Source organism: Aquila chrysaetos, chromosome 3 (assembly GCF_900496995.4).
Source record: "Aquila chrysaetos chrysaetos chromosome 3, bAquChr1.4, whole genome shotgun sequence".
Lineage (NCBI taxonomy): Eukaryota > Metazoa > Chordata > Aves > Accipitriformes > Accipitridae > Aquila > Aquila chrysaetos.
Window position 1 is genome coordinate 2,777,403 of NC_044006.1, and position 19,024 is coordinate 2,796,426.

General features: G+C 47.1%; 1 protein-coding gene across 6 annotated transcripts; it reads right to left on the reverse strand.

Moving 5' to 3' along the window:
* Positions 1-194: 194 nt before the first annotated feature.
* Positions 195-18,315, reverse strand: LOC115338867 (DEP domain-containing mTOR-interacting protein-like). Of its 6 annotated transcripts, XM_041122150.1 has the most exons (10): positions 17,542-17,557; positions 12,217-12,464; positions 9,549-9,727; positions 6,347-6,470; positions 4,957-5,135; positions 4,144-4,329; positions 3,642-3,782; positions 3,242-3,312; positions 1,664-1,768; positions 195-477 (listed from the first exon to the last, which is right to left on the reverse strand). In XM_041122150.1, the coding sequence occupies exons 2-10, from the start codon at positions 12,225-12,227 to the stop codon at positions 352-354; spliced, it is 1,122 nt and encodes a 373-aa protein (XP_040978084.1). In that variant the 5' UTR covers positions 12,228-12,464; positions 17,542-17,557; the 3' UTR covers positions 195-351. The 6 variants fall into 6 exon arrangements, 5 of the variants coding, with proteins under 5 accessions (XP_040978084.1, XP_029863673.1, XP_040978083.1 ...); XM_030007813.2 differs by lacking the exon at positions 12,217-12,464 and having other exon boundaries at positions 17,542-18,306; XM_041122149.1 differs by lacking the exons at positions 12,217-12,464; positions 17,542-17,557 and adding an exon at positions 11,885-11,916.
* Positions 18,316-19,024: the final 709 nt, after the last annotated feature.

Here is a 19,024-nt window from a genome sequence, read left to right on the forward strand (position 1 = left end):
CTTGCTTGGTATCAAACTTCTTGCTGCTTACCAGCTTGTACCACTTGCCTTGCAGCTCGGCTGGGCGAATGGCTTGTTCTAAGGTTTGGTTTCATGATGTGCTGAACTCTCCCACTGGCATTAAAAAGGAGCTGCAAGAGCTTAGACCCTGTCAACATCAGGTAGAGCCAAATATTTCAACAACATCAAAATCCGAGACTTGTCCATTAGAATGTATTTATTTGAAAATATATTAAAATGCCTGGCTAACATTTCACAGTGAATGGTCAAGGTTGGTCCCTCCCCACAGTCCATCCTTGCTTAGGGGAGCGTCCTGCCTTTCCAAACAGCGGTGGGATGAGACTCCTTCACTTATTCAACGGCTTCCATGACTTCCATCACGAGAGTTCGTGGTCCCGTCATGATGAGGCTGCTGATGGTCTGATAGTCCAGATGCAAAACGTACATACCATTCACTGAGAAAACAAACTGGCACACCTGTAAGGAGAGGGAGGACAGGTTACCTTCAGCTGATGTCTTCATGGCAACTTCTGCCCGTGAGTGACTAGAGCCACAGGCTGCAATGCAAATAACTTGCTACAAAACCCTGCAAACCCTAAAGCATTACCGCTCCATAAGCTACACTAATAATCACTGTGCTACGATCACTGTATCATAAAAAAGGGACCAAAGGGATTTAGACTGTGAGCTAACAGATAAAAAAAAAATACTCATTTATGAGCAGTGGTTCATGTCACAGATGGAAATGAGGCACAATATTAACATCTAGCAATTTGGTAGCAAATGAGATTAGGTAAGGAGAAATTAACTGGGCTCTTGAGTAAATGAAACAAATTCATCCATCCCCTTCCAATCCTGCCTGAAGCAAACAAGGAGTCACACTCTGCCTCTGAAGAATCCCATTATTTCAAATATCCATGTGACTTTGGACTTATATCAGCTTGTAGAAATTACTCCCTCGCTGCTGGGGGCTTTATAGGGAACTGCGAAACTCAACATTTCTTTCATTCACGCCTAAAACTCTACACACAAACCCCATATGCGTCTGGGTCTAAAATGAGTTTCAAGACCTCATTTCATTTCACCTGAGCTGGAAATACTGGACGTTACTTGATGAATCAAATCAAGGCATCAGTCTAAGGTTATTAAGCTTTCACGTACGTGGAAAATAGCTCCACACGGAACTATATTGTTAATAGCAGAGAAACACAAAATGCGTTACATCTCAGGAGCTGCGAGAGCAGGTGATTCAGGATAAAGCTCTGCTCCTTCCCTGCTTCACTGGGGTTATATACAGTTACTGGAGCTGAACTGGGAATTCTCTGCTTTGTTTTTAGCAGCTCAAAGAGTTTCAACAGCTCCAAAGTCTACCACAGGGACAGCTTAGTTTTGACAGAGTTTTTTCAGTTTTAGCTGCCCACAGCCCCCATGCCGCCCCGGCAAAAGGCAAACCCACCGCCGTGCGGCCACCCACAGCGCTCTTTGCCGGCGGAGAGCATCGTCCCTCCACCTCCCACAGCACTGCCTGAGCTCCACGTGCCGACTCGGTCGGACTGGTCTCCACTGCAGGAGCCGAGATTATCACGGAGGATGTGTGCAGCCCGAAAAGCTCAAGCAGGACTTAAGTCCTGCCTCCTGTTAAGTCACCGTGAGTAAGAAGTACCTTCATCCCCGCGGCAGCAGCGGGTCCTCCTGGGTCCACTGCCTGGATGTGGCAAGGTCTTCCTCCTCGGACCACAAACCCCCAGCCCACCGCATCCCCCACGATCTACAAGCAGAACAAAAGGGTTTTAAAAACCAAGGAATGGGCTGGATAGAGGAGACGCAACAGCTCCTAGTGAGATGGAGAGCTCCGCTCATGATCTTAATCTGTTGTGGGTGGGAGAGAAAGGGCTGTGTACCAAGCGAGACGCAGAACCACAGATTAATTGCTCTCTGCAAAGCTGCTTTCTGATTAATATTCCCTGCCAAAAAGTGCAGACGAGTGAAGCACAGGCAGCATGAAGCTGAAGTGCAAGGCATGCACCAAGAGCGTGTTGAGAACATTTCCAGAGCACGCACACGGTGCCTTTTCCTTGGCACAGGAGAGCATTTCCAGGGTAGAAGTAGCCACTCTTAATTTTTTCCCACTCTGATCTCAGTCTGTCAGAGCAGTTTGCTGTAATACTGTGGCTATCTGATGTGACTAAAAGAGAAAAGGAATTCCCAAAGGACTTTGCACGTTACCCATATAAATAAATAACAGCAACTGCACAGCTAAGCAGAAGGAAATGAGCCATGAAAGGCCCAGGCTGGCAGAGTTGAAGGGCAGGGCAAGAGCATTCAGGAGGAGAATGAACAGCACGTCCTCATACATGCCACACTAATCATCAGCTTTATTTTTCTTGCTCCTTCCCACCAATTTCTACAGCAGTTAATTTGGGAACCTGATCCACAGCTCCTCTGTAACCCCACTTGTGTCAAACCAGTATGGCAAGACAGTCCTCACATTTCCTAAACTGGCCACTGTTAAGATTCCCCCTTTCGAAGGCTGGCAGGAAAGGGCTGAGAAGTTTTACACAAAAATAAACAAGCACGATAGGATCCGCAGGGCAGGAACTGTCTTGCAACATTCACACCCAGCACCCACCAGCCCTGCCTTGACCGGTCCTACAGCTTTAGAAATAATTAGAAAAGCAAAAGCCCAAAACTCAGGTTGTCTGCAGCATCCTGGAGATTTTGCAGCGTGTTTATTTCATCCATGAAAAAATCATAAGAAAGTCAAGAGTTTCCCTTGGATGCTCCCCGTTCAGTGCTGCTCCATCAGATGCTGATGGATCATACCAACGTACCTGATCTGCAGCAGGAACCTGAAAGATGCATAAAGCTGTGCATAAAGGTGCTATCTGTGTGACAGAGGGTGAGTGTCAAAGTCTCGACTGTCACAAGACTTGACTGGTTTTATAGTTTGTATGGAGCTGGATGAAATATAAATGGGAGTGTTTCTGTCCAGGAAACATTCTCTTTCCTGATCTACCCCTTTGATATACACTAAACTAAAGCAGAGGCTGCACATATTTTCACCCACAAGAATACCTGCAGACATTGACCCACTGAGACTCACCAAGAGCAAGCCGTGATGATGTGACATGCAATCAAAGTTTCAACATACAGAGGTCAGAGCAGCAGACAGAAAGCTATCAAAGAGCAGTCAGAGCTCAATACTGTTGGGTTAGCAATACCATTCGCTACGGTCACTTACAGTTAGCGTTTTCTTGATGTAGGGAGCCCCAGGGGACAGGAGCTCTTCATTGGTGACGGGTCTCTTTAACACTAGAGCAGAAGGTGACAGATCCTATCAAAATCAAGGGTTTCATACAGTAAAGTGCATAACGAGGCAGCCTGGGGATTACCATGGGCTGCAGAACAGATGTTAGGACCAGCCACAGTTACTGCACACAGAAATCTTTGCATTCATCTCAATGTTTTTCAAAACGCTTGCACAATTTTTCAAATCAAGACTCAGAGGTGAGGCTGACCCTCTCCTCTTGCAAGTCACCAAGCTGACAGTGGATGGGTTTGGACCTGAGGCTTGGGCTAGCCTGTGCCCTGGAGGAATAGGTGTATTCTGTGCAACAACAGAGCAATGCAGAAGCCCAGACCTGATTTGGGGTTGCACTCAGCCACAGGAGGGAATACCAACGTAGGAGTAGTGCTGAAGTAGGGGTTGGAGTTTCCAGCGAGGGAGGTGATGCTGCTCCTTCGAACCGCTGAGACAATTTTGATCTCCTTGTTGGTCTGGACTGGAAGAGGCAGAAATAACAACTACTCAAGGAAAGAGCAGGCTAGTTTAAAATAACAAACTTCCCCCCACCAGCCTGACCCACACCTGAAAGTTAAGCGTGCACTGAAGGTGGCATTTGAGCTTAGAAAGAATAAAACCAGCTTCAAAGAAAGATCAAGAGCTGAGCTGATGGTAAATTGAGTTATTTTCCTGGGATGGGGATCTGTGATAGAGACTGCCACTGCATCATGACATCCACCACAAACCAGTGGGATGGGTGGTCTCTTCATGGGTTGCCTGGAGCAACACCCTCAGCTCTGGGATACTCTGGTGATGTAGTCCTTGCTTTCACACCCCTCCACAAACACATCCACAGTTACCAGAGAGAAAGCTGGTGTTGCCTGGGTCCGGGTTGAGCTTGCGAAGACAGAAGGGGCTGTCTGGGCTCTCGGAGAGGGTACGAGAAGAGTTCTCGTTGAGTAACTCTGTAAGACGACGCCTCCGTCGAAAGTTGATCCAGAATTGGTAGAGGATGTCACTGTCAAAGAAGTGATGCCTATTGGAGACTAGGAGAGAACAGGGGAGGAGGGAGAGGCTGAGGGGGGTGCGAAATATATATAGGAAATATACTGAGGGATGCAGATTAATTGCTTTTAATACCTCTGTGTTCTACTGCAGTTTTTCTGACTGTTCAAGAATGCTACCTGCAGGGAAGGAGGAACAGCAGGACCACCTCCCCAAAAGATGCCATCTCCCAGGGGTGCACCACGGAGTCACAGCCCTCTACCTGCCCCCGTCCCAAGACACTCAGAGGACTCCCTGCCTTCTGAATTGAAACTTTAATTCCTGCCGATGGTTAGGATCTCCAGCCAAGCGGAGCTGAACATTACATCTTCCCAACCCAGCCCTCCAAACCCAGGGGTGGATCCCAGTCCTGTGGCTGGAGGCTTTGAAGAACTGAAGAGCAAGAGCTCAGATTTCAACTCAAAGCTTTTGTGGGTGGTGGAAGATTGCTCCAATTTCAAAGGTCACCAGCTCCAAACATAGAACTAAAAGGCCCCATTACCATCTCCAAGCGGGCACTTGACCAGCACTTGTTACACGACGTGAATGGGGATTTGTTCCTAGCACAGCTCTGACAACCACGCTCATCTCTCACTTTCCATCCCAGCTCCAGCCGGACCCTCGCTCACCATGCTGAATGATCCCATGCTCCAGCAGCGCCCGTCCCAGCTCCACCGCTTCCTTTCGGTTCTCCACTTCTCCCTCCTGAACGAGCCAGTCGATCATCTCGCAGCCCAGGAAAGTCCTCTGGTACTTCACCGAGTTCTCCTCTCTCACCTTCAGAATTGACTCTTCCACGCTCACCAGCCTGGCACAGAGGTGGGACAAGGCTCCCGTGATGTGCAGCCAGCCAAAGCAAGGCCAAGAGAAGCGGGCAAAGTATTACGGCCAAAACATTGCTGCCTGGGAGCAGTGGGAAGGGAGGGAGAAACGCAGAGCCGCAGTCAGGCAGCTTTGTAAATCTTCATCACGATGGAGGAAGCAGCTTCAGCAAAACCAGTTTAGCCGCAACCTCAACTAAAGACCGCAGGGGAAAGCCAAGCAAGCGAACGCACGCAACAAATGGCAGATAGACCAAATTGATGGGGAAGGTGCCTTTCAGTAAACATATTCAGTTTGCAGCGTATGCGAGAGCTAAATCCAGTGTCTCCACGAGAGGGTGCAGCGGGCTCAGCCGTGAGATGTGCTGGATGCTCCCACCACAGCTGAGCAAAAGCAAAGTACAAGGGATGCACGCCTGCCAGAGGGTCACAGACAGCCGAAATCACCGCCCACCTGGCCGAAGGAGTTCTCCCTCAGTGCCAGTTTGTGAACCTGATTGCCAGGATTTGAGGACAGAGAAGATGTGAAGAGGCTGTTAAAGGAAACAGGTCCAGAGGGTGGTCTGTGGTTGAACCCAGCCTAACAAAATGACTCACGACGTGCCTGGGAAGATGGCTTGGCTTACAACCAGAAAGAATCAACACCAAGAAAACTAAATATTTGGAGAGGGAGTTTTCTTTACTGTCTGAGAATTAATTTTTCCATTACAGATTTTGCAAATAGACTAAGCGAGGTGCAGGGATCCGGGCACATGAGGACCCCAAAGATCCCATACCCTGCTGATTCTGGTGGGACATAACTCCTAATAGTGCTGGTGGAAGCAGCTCACCCAGGGAGGCTGGGGGAGTGCTGGGAACGGCCACTGGACATGCCCATCCTGGGAACACTCAAACTGCAGACTGGACCCTAGCGCTTCCCTGTACCAAATCCCAGAACCTGCACTTGGGTTGGAGCCCTTGAAAGCATCCGAGCATAGCTCCTGACCCAGCTCCAAAAAGGCTGGTTGTCCTGCAGCTGTGAGAGGGCTCAGGAAACAGCATTTCGCAATACTAGAGCACAGGGCACAGAGAAAAAAAGAGAAAAGCCAGCTGTAGCTGTGGCTCCCGGCTGTAGAGCATCATCAGCAAGCGCAGCCAGCGGAGCACACTCCCAGCGCCCCTTGCTGAGAGTTGTTTTGCAGGGGAAGGACTCACGTACTTCTCATAAAGACTCTGCCCTCTCATGAACACCTTCACGTCCTTACTGAGAGGGAAGGTCCCGTCATCCTTGCGGAAGCGATACAGCAGCTTGGCATCCTTGTAGTCCGAGTGCTCGTCGCAGACTGAAAGGAGTTCAGAGCGGGGATGTCAGCGCTGCAGGCGTCTGTCAGTCCGTAAGGGATGGACAGAGCTGCACAGAGCACAGACTCAGGAGGGTGTTATCTCCAGGTTAAAAGCTATGGGGGCTGCATGCGATGTCCTTCTCTACGCCCATCTGAGCCTTCGGTCCCCAAATTAGGGGCTTACAAATGCCTGCAGCCCATGCTGGTGGGAGAGGTCAGTTCCACTGAACAGACCTTGGGAAAGCTTAAGTTTGAGCCTACATTTTGGTCCGGACACTGAAACATTTGTTAGAACAAAGAAGGATTATTTTTTTTATTTAATTCAAGTGTTGATGTTTTGGTTTAGACTAAAAGAGAACAAATGGAATTGTCTCAATCAGCTTTTTTTAGAAAGCTACTGCCACACGTAAGTAGACCTGGAGGACAGGAGGAAAAAGCCCCACACTGCATCCAAAACCCCCCCAAATCACCTCTGTCCCTGTCAAAAATACTTGTAAGCTAGAATGTATAGTGACACCAACTTTTCCACACCATTTTGTGCCAACCCCGCCCAATTCATTTGCATGGCAAACTGACCTCAGGAGAGAAATTTTTCTTCAAAGCTAGGTGCATACAACTGGAATAATCGAATCTATATGAAAAGCCTCAGTTTCATCTTGGGGTTGAGCACACAATCTGTAAATGCATGGCTGTTAAGTGCATGCAACATTTAGCAGGTAAATATTTGGGATAGAGCTTTGAGATAAACTTGCCTGCAACAGATTCCTAGACTACAAGTCAAAACAAACAAACAGCCCCAAAGTCACAGTCCAGCTCTTAAATCAGTCAGCCTGCCTTTCTTCAGGTCCACCTGTCTGAAGCAAGAACTTCAGCGGTAAAAAAAACCCATGGAGTAAAGAATACGCCCAGAAAACAAAGAAAATTAGTCAAAGGGGAAAAAAAAAACAACCCCAAAATTTTCCTCACTAAAGTAACATAATCCACCAGACTGAAATTCAAAAGACATAAGTTATTTTTTGTGAAAATTTTAACACTTAATTATTCTTCTGAGCAGACTGGCAAAACTTCATTCCCCTTTCGGTGAGCAGCAAAACGCTAAAAACTGTCAGGTTATCTGGAGTTCATCATTCCTCCCGAGCAGTTCTCTCGGTGTGAAATCAGGACGCTAAAGCCCATGACTCATCAAGCAAGAAGGCATGACAAGAAGGTTGTTTTAAAAGGTGAAAGTTTGCACCTTCTTAACTCCAAGGAGCAACGATCCAGGTGTTATTGCAATCGGGAATTAAACATAAAACATTACGAGGCTGTGCCCATAGAAAAGCAAAGCATTTTTGCTATTTGAAGACCAATTTCAATATGTTTCCAGCATGTAATAGAATAACAGCTCAAACCACATCAGACCATTAAGAGGCAGCAGAGACAATGATCTTCATGAGATAATTATTTTCTTCTGGATCCCAGCGGAGAAGAGGGCAAACAGTTTAGCCAATTGCAAAGCACTTAGCACAGTGCTGCGGTTAGCAGGCAGCCCCGTTTCCATAGGGCTAAGAAAAATTAATGGTCATAAGGCAAGTTGGAAAGTCAACTTCTGTGTCCTGCCAGGAATTACACAGGAGCAGGAGGGACACGTCCGCGATAAGCAATCAAAACAGCACTGGTACCCAGCGCTGCACAGGTTTAATTAACTAATGGATTTATTTGAAACTGTCGGCTGGAGAGATGGAAAAATAATCAGTTTTAAGTGTTAATGGTTAACTGAGAACTCACTGCTTCAGCTTTATGCTTTTGTGATAAAGCACAGCAGCAGTTTGTTTTCATTCAAGGCAGCTTAATGTAAAGGGCATTAACCTCAGCAAGTAGCAGATGGCAACAGAGAGTGTTTTGCATCGCGGTGGCAAAGGCAGCTATTTCTGGACCCTAGAGAAGAGCGGGGACGAGAGGGCTGGATTTGGTATGGTTGTCATCTGCTTCTGTCTCCTCAGCTTCATCCTCTCGTGACAATCTACCACCCAACTCCAGGTCACCGCTCGTGTCCCGAAGACTTGGGAGCAAGAGAGCTCAGCCAAGGGTCGGCAGCTCAGCCACAACCCTTCCCACCGAGGGCACTGGTGTCCCAGGCCTGTTTGATGATCCAGGACTTTTGTTCCTGATTGGGCCTGAAAATCACACGGAGAGAAACAGCTCTTTGCCAGCCCGAAGCATTTGTTTCCCGTTGTTATATCGGGACCAAGGGCTGGACCTTGGGGGTTGCTCTGCAGCTCAGGGACAGGCACAGACCACGTTACGTGTCCTGAGTTAATCCAAAACTGCTGAAAGTTCAAAATAATTTTTAAAAAGGAAAAAGCCTGAAAACTAAGAGCTGGGCTTGAGCACCAAGCTGCTTTCCCCCCACTTCATTTGTTTGTTGGGGTTTTTTCTCTCTTTTAACAGGTTCTATGGACAAGCCTTTGAAATGGCATCACACACTTAAATCCCAAGGGAGGCATTCCTACAGGATTGCTTCAACCCCAGGTTTACAGGTACCAGATTACTTGTTGCTTTGAGTGATGTGGACTCCACAGCCCTACTTGTCCCAACCTGGCATGGATGGGGAAACTGAGGAACACTGGGCTCTTACGGTAAAAAAATTACTTTTCCTGCAGATGTGAAGGATGCGTTATAATCCAACTTCCACTTCTGCAGGACACAAACATGAGCTAGACCAGCTCCCGTAAAAATACCCAGTACTGGCTGCCGATGCAGTTGCTGTAGGGCAATACAGGTCAGGTGTTACTGAACTTGCTTTCAGATAAGAGATACTTCAGACGCTGTTTTACCAGCACACAGCCCAAGTTCCTTTTCTGGGGGCAGGGAACTGGCACATCCCCCAAAGTGCTACACCTTCACACAGATCCAACCCCGTACAAACTCGTGCCTGCCCTTCATCTCCCAGCTACTCCAGCAGCCCTCACCCATAGGAGGGTCATGAACAGGGACCTGACCACGCTTCTTTTTCCTGGGTTGATGGACACACGTGGTGAGCAGACACACAGCCACCTCCCCAGGGAGACTCAGCAGGTAGCGGAGAAACCCACACACCATGATGGATGATGTAATGGTCCATTAGCTTCTGCATGAGGCGGATGCCCGTCTCTCGGTCCGGTGCTTCTTTGTGGCCGATCAGCCAGTCTGTGAGCTCCTTCGCCACGAAGCAGTTTGGGTACGTTCGGAGGTGGTAACGTCTGTCTTTAATGAGCTTCCCATCGTGGAGGCGAAGCCTAGAGAGAAAGACACTCGTTGAGCATAGCTGGTGTTACAGGGGAATTTGGGTCTAACAGCCCAGCGTCTGTCCAGCCTGGAGAAACCACTGATGATTTGGGACTTCTGGCAAGCACCCAGTGACTTACAAATTCAGCCAAACCTCTTGGCTTTGCAAGACTGCATTCATCAATCCTAAGGAGCCTCTCCTTCATCCCCTTCTCTCCTCCTATCACTACACAGGTTATAAAACTGCCTGCACCAGACTTAGTCTGAACTATACGTGTCTTTTTGTTCTATACGAGCCTCTAAAAAATACACAGCAACTAACTGAAGCTTGTGAAGAAGGGTCAAAACACAGAAAAAAAAAAATAGTAGTACATATGTTTGTCGTCTTGGCACAATTCTGTGTCTAGTTCTTCTTCCCCATAACCATGAAAGCAAGAATGTAGCTGCCCCCAGGACAACATCTTAGTCATAGCTCAGGGTGGGAGCAGTAATGGGAGCGCTCGTTTCTTCTGCATGTGTCTAAGAGACAAGTGCCAGGCGGACCCCACGCACTACCTACTAATCCATGTACCCACTAATCCACAGCAACAGCGGACAACAGTCCTGACGTTTTCTGGTTCAAACTGGGATGGACTGAGACAGAGTTTAGCAAGACAGCAAGACAACCACCGTCCTATCCTGAAAACTCTGACGTTATGGCTAGTCTGTGACTCTGGCAGAAAGATATGTATGGGTGAAGGTTACTCAGGTGACTATGGCTTTGACTTTTAAAAGGACCTTAACAACTGAGCAAGCCACAAGGCACAGAGATCTTATGTGTTCAAGCCAAAGCCAACCCAACTTGGCAGGAGATCTGTCCCGGAGCCAAACTTTTGCCCTGTAGTCATGACTGTTCCCAAAATACTAACCCTGGAAAATGCCCAGTGCATGCAGCAGACTCCAAGGGGAGATATTAATTAAACATCTCCTCTGTAACTCTAGGACATTTCTGGTTTCAAATTATTCATTTCAATTCACAGTTTTGCCCCGAGCCAGTATATTTTACAAAGGCATTAATCACTGCAGCCTTTCTTTATTTCATGCCTCAAGTTCTTTTGTTCTTTTTGAAGAAGTTATGCGTACAACACAGCATGTTGGACAACAGTTTCAGGCACCATATGAGAAGTTTTAAATATCCTAAAAATCTATCAGATAATAATGGATTATCCTATACTGTAGGATTTACAAATACTAGGGTCTCAAAAGTCTTAAGATAAAACCTTTTGTTGGATGAAGAATTAGTAATTGATTGTTGTAATTAATGCTGGTGAAACTACAAGCCAACATAATTCTTAACAGACATTTTCAGACCTTCCCGGTAATTAAAATACTAAGCCAAAGATTCATGCAGAACCAGCTCCTCGCCTTGCCCTTGGCAGGCCTCCCTCAAATACTGACGTCTACATTCAGTATTTTACTCTCTTTACCTGGAAGGCTCATTCCCACGAATGACCAGCAGTCATCCTGCAAATGGATTTTACCTGAAAAGAGCAGTCCACAGACACCTGCCTGCTATTTTTAGAGTTTTTAGCTTTTTCCCTTCCTTTATTTCACGGTCCACTGTCAAAATGCAATTAGACACAGTCAGCAGCAACTGCAAACAGAGAGGCTCCCCACCCTGACATCCCTCTGCTATGGGAGAAGACAAGCAGTCATTTTTTATATGCTTGCTTTCCTTCGTAATCAGCAAGTGGGATGCCACTTTAGAGGCATGTTTGGTAGAGATAAGAAATACACCAAGAGTACTTTATTGCTATCAAGAGTCTGCAGGAGTCTATAAAGACTATATATATATATATACACACACACACATATATATACACACACACACATATATTTACCCACAATAACACATAGACCATAATCACACAAGGCCTGCATAGAAACTGGTTGGGAGAATACTATTTCCCCTATAGGTCTTTTTTTATCATGTTTCAGAATACTGCAGAAAATGCCCAGATCTTGTAGGAAAAAAAACAAAAAAGATTTTCAGCAAACAATACTACTAAAACCTAGGATTTAAAAAACAACACAAACCAAAACAAAACCAAAACAAAAAACCACACTTATTCTGAACCTATTCTGTTGGGAACAATTGCCAGGACAGGAATTAAGTGGTATTTAAGCATCTCTGGAGCAGCAGCATCTTGGACCTTGGTGGGCTGTTTTAAATTTGTGACAAGTTTGCCCTCTTGCCTGCAGACGCAGGGCAGCGGAACATGCACAGCTCAAAAGTCCTTGTGGTCTTTTCACTTTCCTCTTGTTTACCATTTCCCATCAACTACGAAAAGACAAATTTTGTACTTCAGTCACAGAAGGACGTAACACCAACTGCATCTTCCGATGCCTCAGCTGACACCCTCCATAAACCGAGTGGTTTATAATCATGCTTCCAGATTAAAAAATTTTAAGGAAGGATTTATAATGCAATATTATGAGTTTTCTAGATGCCAAAACCTACCCCACATACATATGACTTCTCTAAAAGAAAAGAAAAGAAAAGAAAAAAGGCAGAATAATGCAAGGATAAAATGCTTGCTGGAACATGAGAATCAACTCTTATGAAACACTCCTCCCTTGGCAGTCAGTGTGCTGCTTTCACATGCATTTGCTTTGGGTAGGCTGCGTTGGGTAACCAAATCAGTACTTTCTCAAGGTCACTACGAAGACATCATTATTCATCCTGTGTAACCTTGTTGAGAGGGAGATCTGCAGCAGTGTAAATAGAAAGGAAAAAAACAAACAAACAAACAAAAAAAAAAACCAAAACACAAACCTCTAGGGAATCAAGAGTTTTAAGTCACTTCAGCTGTTACAAACACAACTTCCCTGCTCCTCTGGCAGGCCAGCATTTTCCCAGCAGTGTTACGGATATCCACTGCTGGGGAGCAACCCAAGGAGCTCCTCTCTCGATTACTTCTGCGTGTTCACATTTCACGCAGTTTCAAAACAGAGTCTGAATCAAGGGCATTTGCCGAAGCAAAGGGCTTTCTTGTATTCGAAAAGTTGCTACTTTTACTGTGTCATAGTTGCACAGCCAGCGCAATCCCTAAAGCGATAGATATTCTGCACCAAGAACTCACATGTGCTTGCATGGAGTGGGAATGTCTCCCTGGAGCACTCTCCATCACCTCCTACCCATGTAAACAGACCTTGAGCAGCTCAAATGCCAAGGTGCATCTTTCAAGGATATTAACTCTGGTTCGCATTCCCACAGCGGTTAAGTACAAATGAATGGCCTCAGAAAGATGCGTCACCCAAAGCATCTTTTCTGTTCCTATCTTTACAGAAAAGAAAAAAACAAAACAAAACAAACAAAAAAAACAAACCACATGCACACAAACAAACAAACAACTAAGTGCTCAGTAAAAGGCAGCCACAGCCACAACAGCGTATCTGCAAAATAGCTGCTGGAGAGGCACATGCAGGCAAAACAACCACTCAGCAAAACCCAGATTGCTGCACTCCCAGTCTGCAAAAGCACCAGTACATCCTGGGGGAGAGGAGAGGGCTTTGCATGCCTGTGGCAGCCCAAAGTGATACAGAGATGTTTTATTTTCCTACTTGTATTTAAATGTATGTATAGGAAAACAAGACTTAAATCTCAAAAAGAAATCCCGGCAAGCAAAAGCCTGCTTCCCAGTCCTCACTTTCATCAGTGCTGAAAACTTAATAACAGGCTTTTTAAGGTCATTCTGATTATGTAGTCTCGTCTTCTGAATAACATTCATCCAGTGACTGCCACATCAAGCAGTGTCCCCCAGTTCCTCCAGGAAGACATCCCCATTTCAAGAGATCAAAGTTCAGCAGAGAACCACCAAAGCTCCTGTGGACCCAAGATTTTTGGCCAGGAATACAAATTTTGGCATGTTCAGCTACACACCTTTAAGTGAGCATGATTTCCAGAGTATCAAAATACGAGCACTTTATTTAACAGTGTCTCAATTTGAGTATCCAAATAAAACACTCAGCACCATTGAAAATTTTGGTCAGTGGCTGAAATCACAATTTTGTTCTTCATAGGAGAAAACTCTTCTCCTCTCACTTTTTCTGCCCAAGACATAAAATTTACAAAGTATATTTTATGTTTAAGAGTGATTAATGCAGCTTAACAGAGTTATTAGAGACCAGCTGGTTCACTTGACCATGAGGAATACCCAGAGGAGAGTGCACAAGGACTTGTCTATACTTGAGAAAGTCAGATTACAGCAGGGTGTGAATTCAAAGCGCGGTAGCTGTTCCAGGATATCTCTGTGCAGATAAGCCATTTGTTGCAATTAGAAATGACTAATTGGGCCTCTTTTACAGAATGCCACCCAGGAACACACAATGCCCAGTAAAACTAGTGTGATTTTCGTGCAAGTTTATATGTCTGAAACAATAAGACTGACAGCAGGAGATGTGAGGAACAAGCCTGAGACAGCAGCCCTCTCAAACCCAAGACCAAAATATCAGTGGAAGTTATTATCTTCATCTTTTTGATGGGGAGAGACTCAAGACCTAAAACTCCTCTTCCCTCTCCACGGGGACTAGAAAGCAACATCCCCGTGGAAGTAAAGGGACGCTGGCAGACAGACAGCCCAAAGCACAGTGTCCACTCGCCCCTGGATTCCTTTGGGATGTATTTTGTTCCCAGCCATCCCCACGAAGCGTTCCTTCACCCCTCGCTTGTGCAGCTATTTCTGGCTGGGAAACACATCCTGACACTGAACAGACTCATCCCTCCAGCCAAACCAAACTCAGAGGGATTTGCAAACTTGCTGGGAAGCCAAAGAACTGTAAAGATGGAGCAAAGGTTTGTTTGATTAAATACAATAGCGGGGAGGCAGGGCAGGAAGCGGAGAACAGGGAAAAACAAATGTTTGAGATTTTACGTAGATACAAGAGTGTTATTTACTGATCAAGGCTTACAGAGTCAGGGCAGATGATGAGGCTCCTTTACGCGCTGCTTTATTCCTTACCTGGGGGAGAACAGGGGAGCACAATGCGGACATTTAGCCCTGCTCCATCTGCTGTTGCCAGAGGCATCAATCCAACTTCTCTGCCTCAGTTTCCCCATTGCTACCTATTGGGCACCTGGGCCCTGGGAACATTCATATCACTAACTCCTTATCTGCCAGGCTGCTAGATCCCCAAAATACAAGAGACAGGCTCGAGCACGCAGCATGCTCTGCTCTGCATCACTCGATTCTCCTTTCAGCCAGACGAACTGCAGGGGAAGGAGGAGCCCGGTGACAGTTTAGTGGTGTCCATCTCTTCACCCTCCTCCCCGGGTTTTACCCCCCGTGCTGGCCAGCAGCTCCTTCCAGTCTTTCTGTACTGGGAACAGGCTCCTGCCCCGACCAAAGCAGAAGGATGTGCCAAGCCACCAGCAAAAGGACCCACCTCCCCATCGCTGCGAGCACTGGGTACGCTGGGGTCCTCCCTTGGCCTTTAGACCCATCACCCACAAAACACAGCTGAAGAAGAGAGCAGTCGCGCTGGATGAAATCCATCCGCTCTTCTCCGTGCAACAAAGAATTCGAGCCTTTCAAGAGCAGGTCAGGGGCGTGAAGCAGTCGAAGCCGCCCAAAGGCAGATCGGGTCTGCTCCCTGCGCTGCCGTGTTTGCAAAACAGCACGTGTCTCCCAGCATCATGGTTTTAGCATGTGACAGCATCTGAAGTGAGGGCTCTCACCTCTCCTCTCCGCTTGTATGAGCTTCCTACCCTGCCTATCACCCCTTCCAGCAGAGATAACCTGCATCAGGTTCTCCCTGCGGTAGCAAACTGAACAGGAGCAAGCAGTTCAAGATTGTAACCTGCTGCGATGGGCTTGGCCTGGAAAGTCTCAGATTTTGGGAGCTCCCTAGCCAGGAAACTCCAAGGTACTCCAGCTATAGGGAAAAAAACAAACCAACCAACCAACAACAAAAAAAAAACAACACAACAAAACCCCAACCAAACAAACAAAAACCCTCCACAGATGAGTGCCCCAAAAAGTACATATATTTGGGGTTTTCTATTCAACTTTACCCCAGTCACACTAATGGAAAGCTATTCCCTCCCTGCACAAAGCTTGCCTCCCTCCAGGCTTTTAGCATTCTTTTTAAAGTCTCAGGGCACATTCACGCTGACAATAAAGAGCGAAGTTTCCAGACAAATACTGGGATGAAAAAATGAGTTGGTATTACTGGTTTTCAGAAGAGTGTAACATTTGTACTATGCCTTTACCTTGCTTATAAGAACTAGCGTAGCGTGCAATATAGTAGAAGAGCTCTGTTCACAGATTTATTTTATCCCCTTCTCCAGCTAACAGTCACAATCGCCAAATTGTCCAGGATCTGATATGCTCCTGTCCTACAAAAAGCATGAGGAAGCCACATCATTCCCCTTACGCATGCAGTGATCAGTTTTAACATATGGCTTGATTATTTCATTTTCTCTCTTGACACCTGACCCCATCCTTTGGCTCAGGCTCTAAGACCCATCTTAAACCTCAGTCACTCCAGATGAGTAAAATACTGGAAATATAAACATGAAGAAGCCTGCCCTGCCCATGGGATGGAATAAGTCATAACTTTACATCTCTTACACTGAGTTATTGAAATGAGGCAAATTACTCAGATCAGCTGATGCTTTTCCCTATAAGAAAGTTAAGCTTATCTTCAAAGCCTCCCTTACAATGTGGACCGCAAATCCTGCAAAGGCAGAAAGGTTGATGCAGCCTCCACCCCCAACAGCAGCTCTCCCAGTCACTACCTAAGGAAAAGATTTAATTTCTGGAGCTAGGACAGTAATACTTGTGAAAGACAATAGACTGGAAGTGTGGCTGACCATCGCTATATATTTAAAATCCAGCCACTTTGGACATTGGCTGCGTTTTCAAGATGGGGCCCTAATCCTTAGTTGGAAATTATCAATCCTTCATACAGTAGAATAAAGCTAAGGTTAACTAACATGACTCACTGAGAACGGACAACATAGCAACACAGAGCTAATTTTAGGAACCTGGTGCTAGCAAACTTGGGCTCTAGGCTCTTTACATTATTCAAGGATACTTTTCCTATTTTCTACCCACATTTCAAAACAAAACAGAACAGCTCCAGATACAAACAAGCAAACTCTCCTCAAGAGCTAGAAAAGCCTACAGTTGCATGCTTAGAAGCAAGTGGGAAGGGGGGGGACAGATACACAAGGAACACATTTTCTCAGCCACACAGGTTTTCTTGCATAGGAGAATATATTTCTGTCTTCATAAGGGAAAAAAAAAACTCAGAAGCTGCTCAAGAACTGGGACTACAAACCAGCAGAAGTTCCCAAAAGTGACTTTCGAGAGAGGGAAGAGCCTACGTGTTGCTGTGCAAAGCAATTCAGGTGCATGGCACCTGTGGGACGACCTCCCAAATCACCCCGAAAGTCCAAACACCCCCGGAACACCCGCAGTGCTGTCCCCATCCAGCCAGGGACCGGGAACACCTCGAGGAGGCTGCTCAGCATCACCACATCAGGCTCTGCCTTTGGGGGAAGATGCAAAGGGAGCAAAAATACCTGTTGCCATCTAAACCCACCTGCCAGTCCCCTGGCATCTGGAGGTGGAGGGCAGGAGATGCCCAGGGAAGAGCGGCAGGGCAAGGAAATACAGGAGAGGACCTGGTTCACCACTGGTTTGGTGGGTGAAGGAAGGATCAGCAGATACTGGGGAGGGGGAGGCACTAGCGCCTGGGGGGAAAGAACTTGCTCAAGGATAAAGCTTTGAGCGTCCTGCTAGCAGGATACAGCCTGGAGAAGAGCCCCATCACCTCCTACCTCAGCTGCTCTCCAGCAATCATCACCTCCGCCCTGTAGTGCTGCTCCGTAGCTTTCTTCTTCAGGCTGGTGCTCAGGCTCTCCATGCCGGGCTGGAGGCAGGCAGCGATGGGAAGATGCTCCCGGGATAGCAGGGAGCACCCAGGGACCCCGCACATCCCATGGGATGCGGGTCGAGAAGATGCTCGCCCCCGGCGCGGTCCCCAGCCCGGCTGGCAAGGTGCAGGTAGGCAGCCTGGAGTTGCTGGTTTCCAGCTCTCCGCCTCTCCTTCCCTCTCTGTAGTCACTGGAGGAGGAGCCTGCTGCAATCTGATCCTGGTTTTGCTGGTTTCTCACCGCTCCTCTCCAGCCAGGCTCCAGCTGAGAGCCGGGGAGGTGGCAGGTCTGCTTTCCAGCAGGCTGGGGACAGGGACCTTTCTGCTTGCTGTGTGTAGATGACTCCAGCAGGCTCCGGGCATACACAGGCTGTAGGATGAGCGGTTTAATTAGCAGCAAGATGGACAAAGCACCTCCTTCCTTATGCTGTAACTTTCCCACGAAGGGTTCGAGATGTGCCATTCCCCAATGCAAGCCCTGTGGCTTGTTCTCATCCTCTTCCCTAAGGGCTTTCCACCTCTCCCCAGACCGGGCTGCATCCAACACCATGGCCAACTCTTGCTAAAAAGTGGGCTCAGAGCAGCTTGAGCCCTTCCTCGCTGTAGCAGCCATCACAGAGGTTGGATGGAGAAGCACAGGCTGTAATTATAGCACGAGCTGGCACTGATGAGTCTGGGACTCCGCTGGTGCCAAGCTGTTTGCCTGTATGATGCTGCTAGCTTCAACCATTAAAACCTACCTCCAGGCACTGGTACCTGCCTCAAATAATGGAAATGGCTGGTAGTAGCAGAGATATTTTCTGCAGGCTAGAGCTGACCTGACAGTGATAGCGTTCAGCAAAGAAATAGGCAGAGGAACTAGGATGTGGAGATGGTTAATTACATCCATCATTACCATTGGATGCATGTGCAATTGTATTTCCATGAGCTAAAGCAGGAGTGAAAAATACTGGCTGGTATAAAGGACCGAACCTCAGAAAGACAAAAGAGAGGGGGAACCTACCAAAAGAGAATGTGGAGAAGATAGGGTTGAGGGAAGGGAAAGAAATCGTATCAGCTAAGGATATTCTACTTCAGTTTGAAGCCTAATAAAGCAGCAGTAAACTAAACGCTGTCTTTAATTAGATCATCTTTAGCAGCAGTTCATCAGCGAGAAGCCAGTTAGCCGATATCCCCATCAGCACAAGCAGACCCTTCCAGGCTTACATTCCCCCTGCACCGTAATATCGCTAAATCAAACAAGCTCAGGTTAGCGTTTGGAGAAGCACAGCACGCAGCGGTGGGGGCTAAGGTCCGAAATCAAAGGGAGGGCTGTGTGCCTCCTGCCCCGGAGGAGCAGGGAGCTGGCACGTGGGACCGCGCAGTCTTGGCACTCCCAAACGAGCTCA